Source organism: Leguminivora glycinivorella, chromosome 5, assembly GCF_023078275.1.
Source record: "Leguminivora glycinivorella isolate SPB_JAAS2020 chromosome 5, LegGlyc_1.1, whole genome shotgun sequence".
NCBI lineage: Eukaryota > Metazoa > Arthropoda > Insecta > Lepidoptera > Tortricidae > Leguminivora > Leguminivora glycinivorella.
The window spans coordinates 8,902,927-8,924,167 of NC_062975.1; the positions used below are offsets into that span (position 1 = coordinate 8,902,927).

Below are 21,241 nucleotides of genomic sequence, written 5' to 3' on the forward strand. Positions count from 1 at the left end.
AAAGTTCCGATTTCCAAAAATAAATGAGTTGAAAAATAAGGCATGCGAAAGCTAAAGTAGATAGATGACCTTCGTACATTCTTTCTTAATACCAAGTTCTTAAAGTGGTTTCATTAAAGTTTTGGGGGTTTCAAAGCTACATTAAATAACAATGTCTTAGTAGTGACATTTTTTAATAGAAAACGACATACAAATAAGACAAAATTCGTCTAAATTATTAGGCACATTTTATCCACATCGAAAATTGAATAAAATGGCCACGGTCGTGACCTTGAATATTGTGTCTCGGTGATGAAAAATTATCGAGTTATCAGTATAAAGATTATAAACTTTGGTTATTAAATAGTTAACCTAACGATTAAAGTGTTTTTTTTAGGTTATTAGTACTAGATATATCTAAATAAACGCCCAATTCCTCGAGCCAAACCTATTCATCACTCGATTATTTGAAATAAAATGCCAAATCAATAAGTGAAAACAATCAAATTTTACGGTTAAACTATTGTAAACTGTTCAGTACTTATCCAGGCACATTATATTTAAATCCGTATACAATTTTGTATAGAAATACACACATAAAAACACAATTTGTTTAACATCACATTTTTAGCAAAGGCCCTGTTGCCTGGCGCTTTTAAAATAAGGATTTTCTAATAATATTTATATTACAGGTAATTATTTTTGATGCGACAATTAATTATTGTGTTTTCCGCTATCTATTGTTAAAGTTTTTGTAGCTTAGGTGCGCGCGCAAACGTTTATTTTTCGCGCCAAATACGCAATGACCATTCGGTCGACTCCCGGCGCCATGGCACTTGCGGACATTTCAAATCGGCCGGGAGTCGACCGCTCAGCACTCGGGGACTTTTGAAATCGGCCGGGAGTCGACCGCTCAGCACTCCAGTGTTTATCAGACGTTTAGTTGTTTTGAAGTGTTATTAAATTTGTTCTTTGTTATATAACGGAGAAACGGAGGGTGGAATTCCTTGTATAATAATTTTATATAGGTAAGTACTAAGTAGTAAATGACAAGTTATTGTTTAAATAAATGTAACTGAACTTCAAAACCTACATTTTTGCTTTCATAACATCCGATCTTTTTTCGCAGATTATAGATTTGTCTGGTCAATTAGTTTGCCCCGAACGCCGCCATGGGCAGAACCACAAAGCGGCGTACAAAAAACATGTACGTAAACGGCGTAAAGTAGGTACAAGCTGCCTTACAATATCACTATGGCACCAAATCGTATGTACCTTTTTTACTATCTTTAATTATGTATACCAAATCATACAAAACCTTTATTACTACTTACGTACGTTGACGCACTTAATGCAATCTTTACTCTCCAAATCATATATATACAAGTAAATGATACCTCGCAAATACCTTATTGTAAATTTTATAAGTACATTTTCCATGTGCGGCTTGGACTACCTTCTCATACTCGTGGGCGTTGCTCGCGTTTCCTAAAATTTTGTTCATTTTGTAATGCCCACTTTTTAGGGTTCTGTAGTCAACTAGGGACCCTTACAGTTTCGCTATGTCTGTCCGTCCGTCCGTCAGCGGATAAACTCAGTAACCGATAACACTAGAAAGCTGAAATTTGGTACCAATTTATGTATATCAATCACGCCGACAAAATGTTTTTCTAGGGTATCTATGTTTTAGCCTCTCGGTATAAGTCACAAAAATATTTCATTATACATAAGTATTTTTCATATTGCATGACATTAATAAATATGACGATTTCAGGAGAAACCTGGCTTGGCGAAATGTTTTGTATAATACACATACTGCTGAAACGTCAAACGGTTAAGTTTTTTTCACCACCGTTAAGTTTGCCCGTATTACGTTTACACCCATGTATACTTAAATAATAAAATAAGATAAGAAAAAAATATTTTCACTACATTAAATTTGTCAAGCACAAATTAAACAACGTGGAGCAGGAGACGCATACGGGATGGTTCCGGCGCCTCCGAACAGCCGGCAGGCGAGGGCTGCGGACACAACATGTCACCATTTGGATTTTTAATAAAGTGTTTTAGCTAATAAAATACGATTAATATGAAAGTCTATTTTTTCCCTCAGAAGTGTATTAAATAACGTCTTATGAAATATGTGTGCATTGTCCATTACACACATCAGCTCTCTTACGCGCACTAGCTTTGCTTGCATGCACAATATCAGAGCATTTCTTTTTTTGCCATTTTTTTATTTGATTTTTTTAGGGAAATTTAGGTCAATTGTACTCAGAATCACGAGTACTTTCAATCTCACTGGGAGACAAAAAGTGTCCCAGAATTTCCATACATTTTTGTTACTTTCCTCTTTTGTTACCCCACACAATATGTACGGGAAATAGTAACAAAATAAGAAGAAATCGTATGATTTTTTTTTTAACTACAATTAAGGATTGAAAAGGCTAGTGATTCTGAGTAGATTTTTTTTCGAAAATATCGTATTTCATAAAAGTGGCAAAAACAAAGAAATGCTCATCACCTCCTGTGATTACATGTGTTGGTCATTAGACCAACCTAGCATATACCTGAATCATTACTAGGTTTAGGACTTTTAATCTCATACCGTGATTCTAAAATCCGTGGAGTAGCCATATGAAAAAATTTCGAAGTCTAAGTCCAACAGTATGTAGTCAATTTGAACTCATAATGTTGTATGTTATAGGTATAAATCGAGCATAGTTAATTTTATCTTAATAGTATTTTTTTGTATTATTATATAATATTATGATAAAATTTACTAATAATAACATTATTCAACTACAACAAGGGAACAAATCAAATTATTTTATTGAATATTTTTCGATTTGTTCTTTTTTCAAGTAGTCACATTACTATATATAAATTATAAATTTAAATAGATATCATACACGAAAGAAAAAACGACAAGACCCACTGGTGGCCGAGCCGGGAATCGAACCCGGGTCTTCAGCTTACGCGGCTAACGTCTTCACCACTAGACCACCCGCCTGCCCACCGACGCCGCCGCTGGCGGGCGGGTGGTCTAATGGTGAAGACGTTAGCCGCGTCTATACAGCTAGGGAAGAAATCAAATTATTTTATTGAATATTTTTCGATTTGTTCTTTTTTTAAGTAGTCACATTACTATATATAAATTATAAATTTAAATAGATATCATACACGAAAGAAAAAACGACAAGACCCACTGGTGGCCGAGCCGGGAATCGAACCCGGGTCTTCAGCTTACGCGGCTAACGTCTTCACCACTAGACCACCCGCCCTAGTTGTATACATGCCGGCGCCGGCTAGTTGTATAAAAATGGCAGCACCATCTCTCTCGCTATATCGTAATCCTGCAAAGGATTCGTATAGGAGGTGCAAGAACTAATTGCTCGCCCTTAGAGTTGGTCAAAAGGCGCCTAGCCTTATCAAAGATAAGATACTTTAGAGAAATTTCGTCGGGTACCACGGCGGGCGGGTGGTCTAGTGGTGAAGACGTTAGCCGCGTAAGCTGAAGACCCGGGTTCGATTCCCGGCTCAGCCACCAGTGGGTCTTGTCGTTTGGCGGGCGGGTGGTCTAGTGGTGAAGACGTTAGCCGCGTAAGCTGAAGACCCGGGTTCGATTCCCGGCTCGGCCACCAGTGGGCCTTGTCGTTTTTTCTTTCGTGTACGATATCTATTTAAAATTATAATAACATTATTCGTTTAAGTTAACTATTATTTCCTTTATTTATTTTTCTTCTTAGGTTAAGCTTTTTATAATATGAATATAAAAGTAAAATACAAAAACACATACAAAACAATATAAAAAACATATAAACACATTATAAAAAACCTAACCTAGGGTGCCGCCATCAGCGGGGCAGGGCCCAAGCTGCCGGTGGTTAGGGCTGCAGAGAGAGGAACCGTCGGACTATCCGCGCCGTGTCCAAGATCACCGCCTTCTGCATCTGGCCCTTGATCCAGCCACCTAGCGAGAGTCTCTTAAGATGTTGATCGAGACTCTTCGCTATGAGACCGTTCGCTGAAACGACTATCGGAACAATGATCGTTGAATCAACATCCCACATGGCGGTTATCTCGTGAGCCAAGTCTAGGTACTTACTGGACTTGTCCTTCTCGGCTTTCACGAGATTCTCATCATGGGGGATGGTGATGTCAACGAGCACGGCCCGGCGTTGCGGTCGATTTATTATCACAATGTCAGGCTTATTGGCTACAATAGTCCTGTCAGTGATAATAGATCGATCCCAATAGAGCGTGGCACGACCATTTTCAAGAACTGGCGCAGGCAAGTACTTGTAGTACGGTACTTCGCGGTCCACAAGGCCGTATTGAAGAGCAAGTTGCTGGTGAATAATCCTGGCTACGAGATTATGTCTGTGCAGGTACTCGCCGTTAGCAAGATGAGAACAACCGGAAATGATATGCCTGAGTGACTCTCCGGGACGGCGGCATGCCCGACAAATGTCGACCGTACCGTCCTTCAGGATATATTTCCGGTAGTTGTTCGTCATCATAACTTCGTCCGCAATTGCACAGGCAAAACCCTCGGTTTCTCCGAAGAGGTCCCCGAATCGTAAAAGTTAACTATTATTATTAGTAAGTTCGAATAAAATGAACTCAGTAACGATGTTTACATATTTATATTTAATATGACATCATACTGTTGGACTTCGAATTATTTTTATATGGCGACTCCACGGATTTTAGAACCACGGTATGCGATAAAAAGGTATGGCTAATCATTACATTTCATATAGTGTTGTTTCCGCACTAGTTCGCAAAGTGACCGTATAGTACATTACTTGACATTTCGAAACTTCCAAGGGTCATAAAAGGGTCAGCACGAGCACAGAGCCGCCAGACCTTCCTAATTTTCTCAAGTATGAAACAAATGGGATAATGTACCATATGCGTTAGAAAATACTGTTAGGTATATAAATGTTGATAGTTATCATTTTCTGACTATTTCCGCCGATCGTTTACCAGACGCTTGAAAATCTTTCTAACTTACCCTAATTTTTTGAGCGAAAATGGTTAAGAAATGACGATTATGAATTCCTAACAGAATTTTCTGATATAATTGTGGAATATGAAATAGAGACGATACATTTTAAAAAGTTGCGAATTGAGGACGGACTGCGGAAAGAAAATATCACTTGTTGCAAGCTATCCAAAAACGGTATGTATTCGTGTGTAAGTACTTGTGTGACTCATTAATATATGTAGGTACTAATATTTTGCAAAATTATTTATGCCCGTGAAAGTACACAAATACCTACACACCTGTTTATTATAAGCATGTATTGCCACAAGTGTCTGTAAAAATATCTGTAGGAATTGCATAGCTTTTGCGTCAATGTGTCGACCTATGTTTCAACGATTCTAAATTCCTCCCTAAATTCACAAGATGACTGAGATCTGTCAAATGGTTGAAGAGAAAAACGTGAGATAGATGTATGTGATGACAGTTCTGTACTCTTTTCGATGGTTGTCAAGTCACATACCTAAAATAAACGTTTTTTTTATTTAACTTTAGACGTTATTATCTGCGGCATACGTTTGTTTTTTTTATAAGGGTCAAATTTGAAGGCGATGGATTTCTACGTATTTACATAAAATTTAAAACGTTATTACAGATATGTTTGTGGCAATACATGCTTATAATTATATGAATAAACAGGTGTACTTTCACGGGCTTTGAATAATTTTGAAAAATATTATCAAATAGATTTATGAGTTTTTAGATGCTTACATATATTTATGAGACTTGCTCTGATTAATATGACAGATGATTTGTGCACATATTTTTGAATGATTAATATGTTCAGATAAAAATGTACCTTTCTATGCGCATTTATTTTTGAAGCCTTGGATTTGCTCATATATATAACTCGACTGTGCTTCGTGGAAACTATTGGGTTGGTAAGAAAGTAATGAGCGAATCATAACCAATATTGTAATTTTTATTTAATTTATTATTTTAATCATTTATCAAAAATATAACGGCCTTCGTTATCTACTACTTGTCTCCATCGTTCTGGTAAAGAATGAATAGCATCGGCGAAGAAGTTCTTAGGTTTAGATTAAAAAAACTCAGCTATTTACTGTCGTAGATGGGCTTGATCATCGAACTTTTTTTCATTCAAGGCATTGCTTAGCGATCTGAATAATGCGTAATCCGTAGGTGCCAAGTCTGGAGAGTACGGTGGATGAGGTATCACTTTCCAACCTAGCTCCAATAGCTTTAGCCGAGTCACTTTTGCAATGTGTGGGCGAGCATTGTCGTGTAAGAAAAAAACTTTAGCATGCTGTGGACGATTATGACAGATTTTTTGGTTTAAATTTTCAAGCTGATTACAGTATACTGATGCGGTAACAGTCATTCCACTTGGTAGGAGTTCCCAGTGAATAATACCATGAATATCCCACCAAACGGACAGCATAACTTTTTTCGGGTGAGGCTCTGTTTTTGGTGCCTCTATTCCTTTTTCGTTTGGAGCTAGCCACTGACGTTTGCGTGTGTGATTTATATATAAGACCCATTTTTCATCTCCAGTGATAAGATGGTCCAACCAGTTGAATGTGCGGCGAAAAGACAGAAGTTGTATGCAGATATCTGCACGGCGGTTTAGTTGATCTCTATCAAGTTCGTGCGGTATCCAAACACTGTATTTGTAGTTTTTTCCCAACTCGTGTAAATGTGTTTCTATGGTGACATGAGAGCAGCCTAACTCGGTAGCAAGAGTACGACTCGTTAGCCTCGGATCTCCTTCAATTAAGGTTTTTAATTTGGCTACATCAATCTTCACCGGTCGACCAGACTTAGGTTGATCTGATAATGAAAAGTCGCCACTACGAAACCGCTGGAACCATCGTTTCGCCGTGGCCTCAGACACAACTTCAGGAGCAACACGCTGACATATATTACGCACTGCTTCGGCGGCTGAATGGCCAGACTGAAATTCATATAGTAAGCAATGCCTTACATGCACTTTTAATTCGTCCATTTTCTTCCTTATATTAGCTCGGCGACAGCTAGTGAATGACTGTCGAGAAACTGTGCGACTCGCCCTTTATATACTTTCCACCATAGAAGATTCTAGAACTCTCTCAAAAATTTTATGTAGAATTCAATCGATCGCTCATTACTTTCTTACCAACCCAATACATTGCCATTCAAATGTGAATTCCATCAAGAGAATGGTCCGGATGCTTCATGTGCATTAAATACCTTTTAATCACAATTTATGTAGAAGTTCCAGACAATGAAGCACCTTATTGTACTGCAAGCATAAGGATCCTCTTGATCAAGAAAGTGATCAAAAAATGTTTGAAATTTAAAATATCAAGTTTTAGGTAGGTAACTAAAATGTGTATGTCAGGTAACGCAGCATTAATTGCTCGTGTAAGACGATAACATACATAATTTGTACGAATCAGGTAAGTCATAAACGTTACTAAAACTAAAATATTCCCATTATTCACGCTGCATTACCTCGCTGGACCAGATACGTCCCAGAACGAGGATCGCAGCCCCTCTCCCGCAAACGACGCCCTAACTCTTTGAAAAAGGAGCGAGCCTCTGAGCCCAAAGGCCCCGCCGTCTCAATTGCCACCGCCATTTATTTATTCATAATTTATGAATAAATAAATGGAAGTTGACGATAATATTAAAACATCGAGTAATATATTCGGGATGTTCAAGTAAAGGTATGACTGCCTCCAACCTCCTTGTCGCTACGGGCAAACATGACTAAATGATGAAGGATAAGTAAGTACGAAATTTTCCCGTGTGTTTATATTAATTTATATCGAGTTAATACCTACACACACGCGACAATATGATACGTTCTGCTTAAGAAAGGCTCCCATAAACGATTGCAAGCCTAAATTAACTATTAATCGTTTGACTTTGTCTCTCATTTTAGCTTATGTAAAAATGAGATAAAACATATGACCAATAATAACTGCTTTCAATTTGCTTTACATGCTAGTTTTTGACAGACGACGATTTTTTTACAAAATTGTACTATAACAGAACTGTACCTACACAAGTTTTTTGTCAGGTGGTCTGGTCTCGATCTGGACCGTGACCATAGACAATCCGCCGAATCTCCTGCTAAAATTAAGTTCGTCTGGATGCGCCTTTATAATGAATTATTTTTGCTGTGAATTCATATCGTACACCGCGTCATCTAGTTTACAGTTTTGTCCCTAGTTAGCTAGTAAGGGTAATAAGAAAAGCCCATGTTTTTACTAGTGACCTCTAGTCTAATTTGCCGCAACGGTTACAAGACTGACACTTACGGATGACAGTAGGATACGCTAGTGTGCGTGAATGCAAGAAATTGTAATATATTGCAGTTTTTACATGATATTCATGAATTGAGACACACTTGAGCTTCATATTTCTCGGATTGGGTGTCATATTTTTTTTTCTCCACGCCGAATCCAACATGTCTTGAAAAATTTCTTGACTTTTAGAAAAAATGGTGATAATTTGCAAATTGTGCACAGTAACGCCATCTTTTAGTGCTTGGTCGGCAGGAGATCCCGGGACTTCCACCTTAAACACCGTTGCATACAATACTTTTTCTACGACCATGCACTTAGTTTTTAATAGGTTTCTTGAATAACTTTCGTGAAATTCACACTGTTTCCTGTATTTTTAACCGACTTCAAAAAAGGAGGAGGTTCTCAATTCGACTGAATTTTTTTTTTTTTTTTGTAGGTATGTTACTCGATATCTCCGAGAATCCTGGATCGATTTTGAAAAATTTTTTTTTGATCGAACGGGTATAACCCCGAGATGGTCCCATTGACACCAAGTCAGGGTCTGATGATGGTATCTTGGAGAAATCGAGGGAACTCTTCAAATGTTATAGGCACATGTAAGGTTTTTAGTGTATTTTTTTTCAAAGGTACACCAGTATTTACGCCTGACGGTAGTAATTTTATGTGGCTGAGCTGATGATGGAAGGTCAACTCCTCAATGGTTAGGAGTTAAAGGATAATTCTTTCACTACTGTACATATATTCGGACTGATACATATAATATCACTAGGAACCACGAAAAATCAACAAATAAATTAACTTTTTAACAAAAAAATAAGCGCGTTACAAAACACGGAGAAACTAAAAAGCCAAAAATAATAAACCTTTCAATTCAGATTTCTTATCGTATTGCAATAAGCTAAACAAATCAATTATTTTTGTAGTCGGTACCAGACCTGTTCATCGCCTTGCTATTGCCTGTTTGCCCCACCCAACCATACACAGACTGGTACCGACTCCAAAAATAATTGATTTGTGTTTGATGATGTTTAGCTTATTGCAATACGATAAGAAATCTGAATTGAAAGGTTTATTATTTTTGGCTTTTTAGTTTCTCCGTGTTTTGTAACGCGCTTATTTTTGAAGGCGGTTTTATTTTTTGTTAAAAAGTTTATTTATTTGTTGATTTTTAGTGGTTCCTAGTGATATTATATGTATCAGTCCGAATACATGTACAGTAGTGAAAGAATTATCCTTTAACTCCTAACCATTGAGGAGTTGACCTTCCATCATCAGCTCAGCCACATAAAATTATTACCACCAGACGTAAATACTGGTGTACCTTTGAAAAATAGACTAAAAACATTACATGTGCCTATAACATTTGAAGAGTTCCCTCGATTTCTCCAGGATCCCATCATCAGACCCTGACTTGGTGCCAATGGGACCATCTCGGGGTTATACCGGTTCGATCAAAAAAAAAATTTTGAAAATCGGTCCACGATTCTCGGAGATATCGAGTAACATACATACAAAAAAAAATAAAAAAAAACATTCAGTCGAATTGAGAACATCCTCCTTTTTTGAAGTCGGTTAAAAATAAAACCGCCTTCAAAAATAAGCGCGTTACAAAACACGGAGAAACTAAAAAGCCAAAAATAACAAACCTTTGAATTCAGATTTCTTATCAGATTGCAATAATCTAAACATCCAAATTATAAACAAATCAATTATTTTTGAAGGCGGGGCCAGCCTGCGTATGGTTGGGAGGGGCAAACAGGTCTGGTACCGACTTCAAAAATAATTGATTTGTTTATAATTTGGATGTTTAGATTATTGCAATCTGAAAAGAAATCTGAATTCAAAGGTTTGTTATTTTTGGCTTTTTAGTTTCTCCGTGTTTTGACGCAAAGGTTTGCACTGTCAGCTCAGCTGCCCAAAGCCTTCCCGCGCACGCGCGCCGTATCGTTATAAGGCGTTGCCATGGTTACAGAGCCAAACAATGCGTTTTCAGTTTTTTCGATACTGCGCGCACGCGCGGAAAGCCGGCGGACACTGGCTTTGGGGAATAGACTTTTATGTAGGGTTTTAAAGATTTTGAACTTGATAGGTAGAACAATTTTTAAAAGTTGTACAAAAAAAATCTGAACTAAGTTTGTAACTATATGAAAAGCATTTTTTATCTTAGATTGCATATTTTATATGCATATTATCGTAACGAATTTTCTTTCAAATAAAAAGAGAATTATTAGAATAGGTTGACGGTGTCTACCGTAAACTGGGGTTACATTGACCAATTTGGGAATTTAAACTTCTCTAGCTTCTACATTTAATGGGTATTTTTACCCATTAAATGTAAGAGTTAGAGAAGTATAAATTCCAAAATTGGTCAACGTAACGTAACTAAGGAAGAAAAAATGGGACCATCAACTTTTTCAGTCTTTTCCTGCTAAAAATCTAAAAAGGTAACAAAATAAGTGATATCAGGATTATTGTTTTCTGTCACGATGCCTGCACGTATGAAATGTTTCATTTTAACCCAGTGGTTGACTGATAGAGAATGCCTTAAGGCATTATGTCCACCATTTGTACTTATTTTTTTATGTGCAATTAGGAATAAATAAATAAAAAAATAAAATAATGTACGCAGAAAAAAACGATGTGATCAAACATAAAGTGACATTGGGGTTACTTTGATACACTATATATTTTTTTTAATGATAATCGAATGTAATCCCTTACAAAAGTATTTTATGTCAAGAAAAGATAAAAAAAAATGGTTCGCAGTCAAATATTACAACTCTTTAACGCTATTTTGGGGTTACTTTGATCAAGAATAAAAATTAACATCTTCGAAAAACCAACTTTATTTGCAATTATTTCAATATTTATCACAAGAAGCGATCAAATTATCAGACTCAACAAGTACCGTGACAAAATCAGACAATAATTAACTATGTGTCATTATGGTCAATGTTACCCCATGCAAGTGATCAAAGACACCCCACAGAGTAAATCATTAGTAGTAAATACCTAGTTTGACTTTATGATACAAAATTCAATACAATGGTATAGCTAAACACATTTCTGGCAACCTAATATTCACTGTGAACCTTTTACTTTAATACCCACTACGTTAGTTTAGAAGTTTATTTAAACATGAAAAATAGCAACAAACTATGCTTATATTTTGACACGTTATCCGCACTGCCCACGACCATACTTACTTATTCACCGCGTCAGAGCACCATCTAACTATAAAGGTTGGTTAAGGGTTATCATAATATGTGTAGATTTCATTACCGACCACTCATAACATATTAAATCCTTATTTTTTGGTAAAATAAATATAATACGCTCGTGACAGGTCATATTTTGTTCGCAATCCGAAAGAGTCAACCCTTTTCCCTATTCACCCCCTTCCCGACCCTATTCACTCCAACGTTAGGGTGAGCGAAAACTACTAAATAAAACGACATATTTTCAAAGACAAACCGAAGTTCACACTGCCGGAAGATTTTTTGTGTAAAAAATTAGCATGGCACATATAAAAAAACTGCTATCGACGTTCAAAAGTCGGTTTTGGCCCTATTCACCATGAATTACGTTATTTATACCCGTTCCGACCCCATGAACCCAAAATCTTCAGAAAACGATGTACTATGTAGCCCAATTTTATTTGGTATTTTGGAGGTAACTAGTAAAAATAATTCAGTTTTACAATTGTGCGAAAATAGATTCTCATTTGGCCGGTTTTTTTAACCTGGCCTGGTGGCCTAGTGGTAATAACGTTAGCTGCGTAAGCTGAAGACCCGGGTTCGATTCCCGGCTCAGCCACCGTGGGCCTTGTCGTTTTTTCTTTCGTGTATGATATCTATTTCAATATATGTATGTATGTATGTGAACACTTTATTGTACATAAGACAAGTTAGGACATAAAAATACAGTATAGTTATGATGTACAAAGGCGAACTTATCCCTATAAGGGATCTCTTCCAACCTTTGAGCGAATTGAAAATTTATTATTTATATAAACTTGAAAAAGAACAAATCAAAAATGATTCAATAAAATAATTTTATTTCTTCCCTAGTTGTATAGTGTCATACTTATGATTTTTATTTTAAAGTAATCCGTCTATATTATAGCAACCATGGGTGATTTTTGCGGACTTAAGTAGAAACGTGGAGGTAGACAGAAGTGTGATTAACATTTCTAAGTGTTAATTTCTTGTATCTAGTCTAACTACGAAGCAATACATTGACGTATAAATTGCGTCCATATACAGAGAGGTCATTCATAAAAATACCACTTTAGGTAAGTTATATATATTTTATACAATGTGACAAGCATTGACCACACATCCCAATTCACCCCTCTTCCGACCCTAATCAGCCCCTTCATAAACCTATTCACCCCCTTTGCGACCCGATTCCCCCCATTCCTGATCCCAGTCACCCCTCAGGCCGCGGATATTTATTCATCCCGTTAAAATTCCCCAACACAGTTGCATCGCTTTCTTCATGAAAACCATTATAAAAATGAAAATATGTCTTATGATTTTCTGTTATACATAAACTTTAGAAGTGTATACACATTCAAAAGGATAATGAACGATTAAAATGAGTAAAAATCCAATAAATTTGAACGACAACTTTGACAGACATGAAACTATAAATAAAAATGTGTGGCTTGCACATTTTCACTGTAATTTTAAATATGTAACACATTTTTTTTAGTAACTAAGTACTTTTCACTCAACAGATAACTGTTATTGGCCTAAGACTATGTAAAAATACCTATGTAAGTTGAATATTTACGGCTGTTGTCCTATATACCAATAATAATAAAAAAACATAATATATTATTTTCCTACTTTGATTGCGGAAAATAGAAGGAATATGTCAAGAAATATAATAACATTATATACCCCCGGAACCCTTTTCACCCCAAATTACGGTATTTATTAAATTGTCATTATGTAAAATGTCGGAAACTACGGAACCCTACACTGACGCGCTCTTGGTCGATTTGCGAAATGCTATGTAAGAGATAATAAAAAATTACACCTCCCAATTTATAATAAGTTTTTTTTGCAAAAAAAATATTTATTGCTCTCCGAGACATTTTTAAAAACCCCTGACTCAATGGGGATACGACGTTTCATAACAGAGTTCCTATGATCACCTTTCTGCTCCATCATCAGATTAGCTCCATGATACCATAATATTACATTGTCACTTGATTTACATATGTGTGCACAATTTCAGCTCAATTGGAAACCGGAAAGTGGGTCAAATTTAGCTTCTACGTTTTGACTCAAACTAACATACCTACTAACAAGGCAAGTTGAATAAAAGCTTGTACCTATAAAGGCTTCTGATACTAGATTTGCAATAAGTTTACTAGTCATAATTTAAGAACAGATGAGACAGACATATCCAATGACACAAGTCTATACCGTTTTCGTGAACTGTCAAATCACCTCATACAATTTACGGCTGTAAGGCAACCAGGTAGGGTTTATTATTGCACTTTAATTACATATTAATGATTTCTAGCCCGTAAGATATATATTTGCTTTAACAATGGATAGATATTTATGCAGGTGAAAGTGTAATTTAGGTTTTTATAAAGAATCAAATATTTTTAAGCGACCCGATCAGATATGTATGCGGATCCTCCCACATCTACCGTCTTGCGATCGTAGCGTCGGGCCAACTGTATGGCTAAGCCGCGCTGACGCGGCGTCTTTTTCCATACAGTTGGCCCGACGCTATACGCTCGCGAGACGCTAGAAAGAGAGACGATGTTTTTGCCGGTCACGGAGCATCACAAATGCATGCAAGCATGTCGTCATATACTTATGGCTCACTATAGAAAATCAGATATTTTTGCACGACTGTTCATAGTCATGTATGCTGGTCACCAGCTGGTGTTCCATGAATATTTGATCTAGTTGAGTGGAGAAGTGCCATTCAAAACAAGCGCTTTGTAAACAACGATGTATTTAGGTGATTTATAATTATTATTGTTTTCAACTTACGGTTACGTGTTCGCGGTATGCACAGAGTAAATCTTTAATGAAATTGAGTATTTTTTTTATATACACAATTAAATTTGAACCAGAAGCACTATACCTATACCCGCTCGCATTCCCCTTTTTTCTATTCTAAGTAAGAATCGATTAATACGTATCTGAATATGTATGAATAAATTAAATTATAATTGTTTACATACAACCTGTGAAGTTTGGTTGACAAAATTTGACGTAGGTACTGTCATATATATTTTTAAAATGACGTACTGTTAATACCAGCGTAATGAAAATGTATTCCAATGAGTAAAACAAAACATGAAACTTTTTTCAATTTAACCGAACTAGAATGAAATCATTTATACTCATTCGGTTGTGTTCGTTATTTTCTTTAATAATGTGATATATTTTTATTTATTTTTTATGCACAAACCATGCACCTTTAAATTTTAAATGAGATTGGATCTCCACCTGACATATTTGATTTACCCTATTTATTTTGAGCACAGTTTTACACTGGTATAGTTTTTCGTGTACGTACACTATTTTCTGTCAAAATATTTGTCAAATTTAATTGTCAACGCGGAGCGACCGGCGACACGTCTGCCTCCGATGAGCCGCTCACGGCATCTAATCGAAAGGAGAATTCTGACAGCAATGGCGAATGTATGGAAATTTTACGATAGTTTAAATTTAAGGTAAAATTTCTTTGTTGCCTTTGAGAGGAAAAATATAAAAAACCTCAAAACTTCTAGTCCATTTATCTGGCTTTTAGAATCACTTAATGTTATAACTAAAGTATTGAATTTTTTTAACAAAGTTTACTAAACGGCGACATACATTTTTCTCATTTTAGGTCAACTTTGGGTGGGTTTATTTATTATACCTTTAATAATTAGAGATTCTGAATAGTCAAAAGTTGTAGACACACTCTTTAAGATAATAACTACATTTATTTTATTTCATTTAATTTAGAAATGTGAGCAGCATTTGTTAAACGCCGAATGCACTTTTCGAGGATTTCGTACGACCCCCTCTTAAACGCAAGATGATGACGGAGTATTCCGTCTCCCAAGCACAATCGAAACAGAATTGCATTGCGAATTCGCGAATATATGAGCGAAATTAGGCATTACGGAGTCCCAATTTCATTGCATTTGGCGTCCGTATCGTTGGCGTCCTTGGCAAGAATTTACGGTGACCACCGTGACCGTCCGTGGCGGTCAAAAGGTTAATGGTTCTATCTTGACAGTCTCGACACATGTTCGTCATATACCTAGTACACTTAAATACTTAATTTTCATCATTGAGGTGTGTTGCACATATGGTATCTAAACAAATTTTATCCTAGTAGGTACTATCGAATACCCACAAATTCATGGATACTATCATGTTCAATACTATTATTATAATTGTACAATTGCTAAAATAAACTAAAAATAGCATATTTGTACTCTACAACATCTTTTAGTACTGTATGCAGCCTAACTGCACACATCTTTTAGTACTCTATGCACTCCAACCTGAAGCTTTTAGTACTGTATGCACAACGGTGAATTTCTACGAAGGCAGCTTTAAATTTAAGCCTCTATGTGTTTTTGTAAATTAAATCTGTATCTTTTATATATCAAATCAAAGGTGATTAATGGCAGTATTTTTCTGCATTTAAATATTTATTAGAATATGCAAGGTATTTTGTAGAAACATGATTTTTGTCAGAAAGTCTTAGAAAAAAATATTTTTTTTACATTTTTCGTTAATTACTAACTAATGGTTGAATTTAGCGAAACATAGAATATGACAAGTATTTAAGTACACAAAAAGAGCTTTCGTTTAAAAAATAGAAAAATGAAATCGGACCAATACTTTTGGAGTTATGGTCGATTTTTTAAAACTCAATATCCGCCATCTTGGATTGGCGGCCATTTTGTTTAGCTACCATTTTGAGATGGCAATCATGGTTTTTTAACATCCTTATAAGCCTACCTAACTGCTGTAAAAAGGAAACTTAGTACCCCCAAATTATACCGTTTGGCAAAATTGGACCAGCTGGCCCATGGACTAAAACAAACAAATTCTCGTTTTTCACTCAGAGCTAATTTTGTATCCTCTCCTCTTCTCCAACCTGTGATACAATGCGATCACATTAGGGAAGCAGCAAATACAGCGTCGCTCCAGATTTTCATACAAGGGAAGGAGTCGAGGTGGAATGCGCATTTATTTTGGGTTTCTGGCCTACCCACAACATAGCGTAAAATGTACGTAATGGACCTTTGAGCAAGGCAAGTTCACGCGGCAAACGTCCAATGTGCGGCAGTCCAAGGCAGGTGCAAAACGCTCGCATTTGCTTCGGTCCAGGCACGTCTACATAGCACGTTTGCCGCGTGATTTCTCCTCTTTCGGAGCACAATGCCCAACTCAGATCCCTGTGTGCAAAATTTGCCATTTCATAACTATACATATATGTATTTGTGTTGTGCCGTCATTTCACGTTCCCCCGAAAAGAATAACGCAAAAAGTTTTGTGCGGTAAGATTTTGCTTGGACTCATATTGCCTATATCTCACAAATAAAGTTGATGCTGCTTGGAATAGGTTTTATTTGATAACTTGTTGGTATATATTGTGATGTAATTATTAATATGTTTGTCACATTTTTTTTGAAATATAAGTTTTTATAGCATGATCACAAAAGCATTATTTGTATAATTTATTTCGTATCTTTGAACTCACTATCAATTTCTACCTAAACAATAAAAGCGGAATGTAGATTGAGCATTACATAAAAATTTAAGTTGCTATATTTTCTTCACCAAAAAATATAAGTACTCACCCAGGTTCTCAACACTTGAAGCTGAATCTTTTCTAGTTCTCCTAGTCTGCCTGGCGGGAGTTGCCGGGCCATCATTATCACTGCCTGAATTTAAATTAGTAACATAGAAATTAGTATATTAAAAACATAACATACACACAGTAGTGGATTGGCTTTAAGGCACAGTAGGCCCAGGCCTATGGTGGCAAAACATCAGGGGTGTATGGGGGGTGCTATACATGGTGGTATAGGGCCAATACTACAAATCATCAGTCACTTTACACTCTGTTAAGTAAAATAGTCACACAATTTGTTTGATTATTAGGAATTGATCAGATGAAATTAACAAATTATTTAAAAAAAGTAATGGTCTCACAGCATTCTCAGTCACAATCAGCTTTGTTTTAGATTTAATCAATTCGGGTTTTAGGTTGCTTAGCATGTTTGTGTTAATAATATGGAGTTAATTTTGAATAATAACAACATTTGCTGTAAAACATTACAAGGAATGCAAAATAAAAACATACCAGCTTGTGAGTTCCTCCGGGCAGCTCTCTTGGCCCGAGGAGAGTCTGTTGCGGTAACAGACAGAGTTTCTGACACAATGCTGCTGTTGGACTTAATCCTGGTGCTCCTTCTCGATGGTGTGACCGGCTTCTCTTCCGCCTCTGTGGCTAGGGACTTCCTTCTGGTCTTTCTGGGACTGCTCACTTGGGCTGAAAAATTATGAGTTAACTTTTACTTTTTTTGTTCCTGCTGGTGAGTAAGGCTGCTAGAGCTCAACGAGGGTGCGGTGTGCTGGCGACGGAGGGACATACGGAACTGATTTGTTCCGTCTATTGTCCTTTGAGTCGTCGGCAACCCGAATCCTCCTTAGAACTTGTACACTCCTTTATGTTGTGTAGGCGCATGTGACACTTCTTGAGATGCAGGCGTCCAGAGGTTACGGTGACCGCTTTCCATCAGGCGGAACGTATGCTTGTTTGCCACAGATGTAGTATATAAAAAAGGTATATTTTCCGAAAGTATCTTCTTTTACAAACTAAGCTATTGACAGAATGATAATAACAATGATTGGAGATAAGCTTGAATACAAGTTAAATTTCAAAATTTGCAATTATAAATACCTAATCTAAGTAAGATGTTGTGTTGTTTTGATACCACATGTTTAAATTTCATTAATAAAATGTTCAATTTGTTAAAATGATTTTTTTTTGTGTAAATAAGAAAAATAATTGTTTTATTCAGTATTAAAAGTTCATTAAATCAAAACTATTCAAAATAACAGCAAGTTTCAGTTAGGCGTCAATAACATTAAAACCATTGATAATGTGTTATCAGCTCACTTCATTATGAATAAAATGAATTGCCTTATCTATGTGATAGGTTTCAGAACTTAAATTTGGTCTTCTTAGAATGGCACAAGGTAAAGTAAACTTATAATTATTACCCGGGATATTTCAGATAAAACTCATTGAGAAATTGGTTTAACTTTGCCATGAATAGCAAGAGCTAATTAATGAACCTACGGTTGTACTCACGTTATTATATCGCTATTGCTGCGACATGTTTCGGGCCAATTCGGAGGGCCCTCTTCAAGCATATAGGAGTTCACACATCGGCTAAACTCCGTGGACTCATTAATTATTTGAATATGTCTCACGAAAGTTTAACGTGTATAATAGCAAGAGCTGTTTTTACCAGTGTTCTCTTCTCTCTACACCTTTATATTATCAATGTATCACTATCCCTACGGCCATGCTTCACAACACCACAAGTAAAGTAAAAGCAAGTGGGTAATTCCATGGCAGAGAGCGAAAAAAATTGAATACTTTGAAGTCAGAATTTTAAAAACCTGGTCATGGGGTAATGTTCTTTGGTTCTAGACGTTACTTGAACCAATTTTTTTTTTTAATAACCTATAGTAAGTATTTTTTAAAGTTTGAAATGCGTGCTTTTTTTTAGATATGTGCATAAACTAAACTAATTAAGACTCACATTATATTCAATTATTTTAACTAATTATAAAAAGTAGCTGACATTTTTGGAAAAATTCTGAAATAACAATATTAAAAAAAATATTAAAAACTGAATATCTTTTTGAGGAAAATAATATAACCTTCTTTCACATCCCTAAAAAACAATGAATCCTGTATTTTTTTTACTTCTGTAACTTTTACTTCATATTTTGATCACTAACTAAAAAAAAGTATGTTTCATTCGGATGTAACAAAAGTTACTGCTTTCTTGAAACACAAGTTACCAATGTTTTGCATGTTTATTTTCATAATGGAAAAATATTAAGACTCCTTTTAACTACATAAACATACCTTAACTCTTGACTGACATGATTTAAGTTACAAGAAAATTTGTAAACCAATATGCTTTAAAAACCCATGTCTAATTTCTGTAACAAAAGTTACCACCTCATTTTAGTGTACTGAGGCTATTAAATGGTTATGTTTCAAATAATTTCCACTTTAGTTTAATGAGATTTAACTGTACTACCTGGTGCACTAGCAAAAAATGCTATTTAAGTATGAATCAAGCCACAAGTAACCTTTGTTTGACAACTTTGTGTTCTAAATGTAACACAAATTATCATGGAATTACCCAAATAGGTTCGTAATTAGTCCCCACACTAGTCATTAAAGTACATATCTACATGTAATCTCTAGTCTCCAGTTGACTATATGAAACCAAAAATATTTTAGATTTTCCAAATAAAATGGACTGAGCTAGAACAAGGCCAAGGCGGTGGCTCAAGATAGAAACGCGTTGAAAGATCTTATGGAGGCCCTATGTACCTATGGGGTCCCTTAGGACATTCAACAACAAATAAAAACTAAAGATAACTATTTATTTTTTTATAGGCTGCCTTAACCAGAGAGTTGGTAGCTATAGGCTAACTTACCATTTTCATCAATGAGATCCAGTTGTGGTTTGGCTGCCAGTCTCCCCCCACGCTTCTTGGTTGGTGTAGAGGGTGCTGGGGACCCACCATCTTCAGATTGTTCCACAGATAGCCGGCGCCTCAGTCTTGTTACTGTTCCTAGAATAATTTAAATATTTAGGAAATATTACAAGGAACCCATTCTAAAGAAGTCTCTAACTAACACAATAATATTTCAATTGAATTTAAATGGAGCTGCCTACAGAAATCATTTGTTTTTTTATTTTTTAGCAACCTTGAATTCATTAACTGGCTTAGTAATTCTTGAGAACATCGTTACAAAATCTTCAAGACGGAATTAGTTTTGTTGTTCAGGATTTTATTACACTTCATAGTAAATGATAAACTATTTTTTAACCATGAAAAGTATTCAAATTTTTGATAATGCGTTTTGTTAGAGGACAGGCACTGAAAGAGATGGTTTGTTATTCGAGTGGTTTCTAGTCTAAACACCTGGTGATCCGATTTAATATCTATTTACTATAGTTAAACTACGCAAAAGAAAAGCGTGCGTCGTTGAAGTCTGCAAATGACGGATAAACCACGCATGTTCAAGGTAAGTCTCAACAGTATTGTTGTCACATAGATCAAAGATACGTACCTTTAACGCCAACGTCTTCTTCCATGGTGCAAATAAACACTTATTAGCTGTTAATTATACTTAAATATCTTCTTTTAAGCCGATCTCCAAACACGTGCAAACGAACCAACTGATTTCAAATCGGAATGCTGCATAGAAGATTGAAAAGAGGGGATGCAGGACGCTAAAATTTATTCCAAAGCGTGACGTATTATGCCCAATCACACAAGTGCGTGACTTCAAATGCTGCACCATGATTGGCGGAAACCGTTTGATCGTAGTTTTGACACGATAAAAGAAAACAGATGAGCTGCGCGACGGCTGGCTGGGCCACGCTCAGCTGTTCCCAGTTGTCAAATAGTTGCGATGGTCGAACCAAGATGTCGCTACTGTGATGTACATGCAAGAACAAAAGTTCTACATGTAGGTAAGTGTAATTTTAATATACGAGCAATAAATGTTACCTTAGTATTTAATTTTCACAAGCAAGAAGGTTTTTTTTTCAGTACAAATGGTGTTTTTTCTCCGCACTAGTGCGAGAAGTGGTTCATTGTATATCAGGTCGAAACTTCGGATGGCCATCTGTACTGAAAAAGTCGTA

General features: G+C 36.0%; 1 protein-coding gene across 8 annotated transcripts in view; it reads right to left on the reverse strand.

The window, feature by feature from the left end:
* Positions 1 to 20,786, reverse strand: part of LOC125226328 (microtubule-associated protein futsch-like) — a 67,773-nt gene extending 46,987 nt beyond the window's left edge. For 6 of the 8 annotated variants that reach the window (XM_048130284.1, XM_048130282.1, XM_048130286.1 and 3 more), the window contains exons 1-4: positions 20,662 to 20,786; positions 20,022 to 20,159; positions 17,635 to 17,823; positions 17,129 to 17,212 (exon numbers count right to left, since the gene is read on the reverse strand). In XM_048130284.1, the coding sequence (XP_047986241.1) occupies positions 17,129 to 17,212; positions 17,635 to 17,823; positions 20,022 to 20,159; positions 20,662 to 20,686 (436 nt within the window). In that variant the 5' untranslated portion in view covers positions 20,687 to 20,786. The remainder of the gene's footprint in view (positions 1 to 17,128; positions 17,213 to 17,634; positions 17,824 to 20,021; positions 20,160 to 20,661) is intronic. The other 2 variants (XM_048130281.1, XM_048130285.1) reach the window with 2 other exon arrangements.
* Between the last annotated feature and the right edge of the window lie 455 nt (positions 20,787 to 21,241).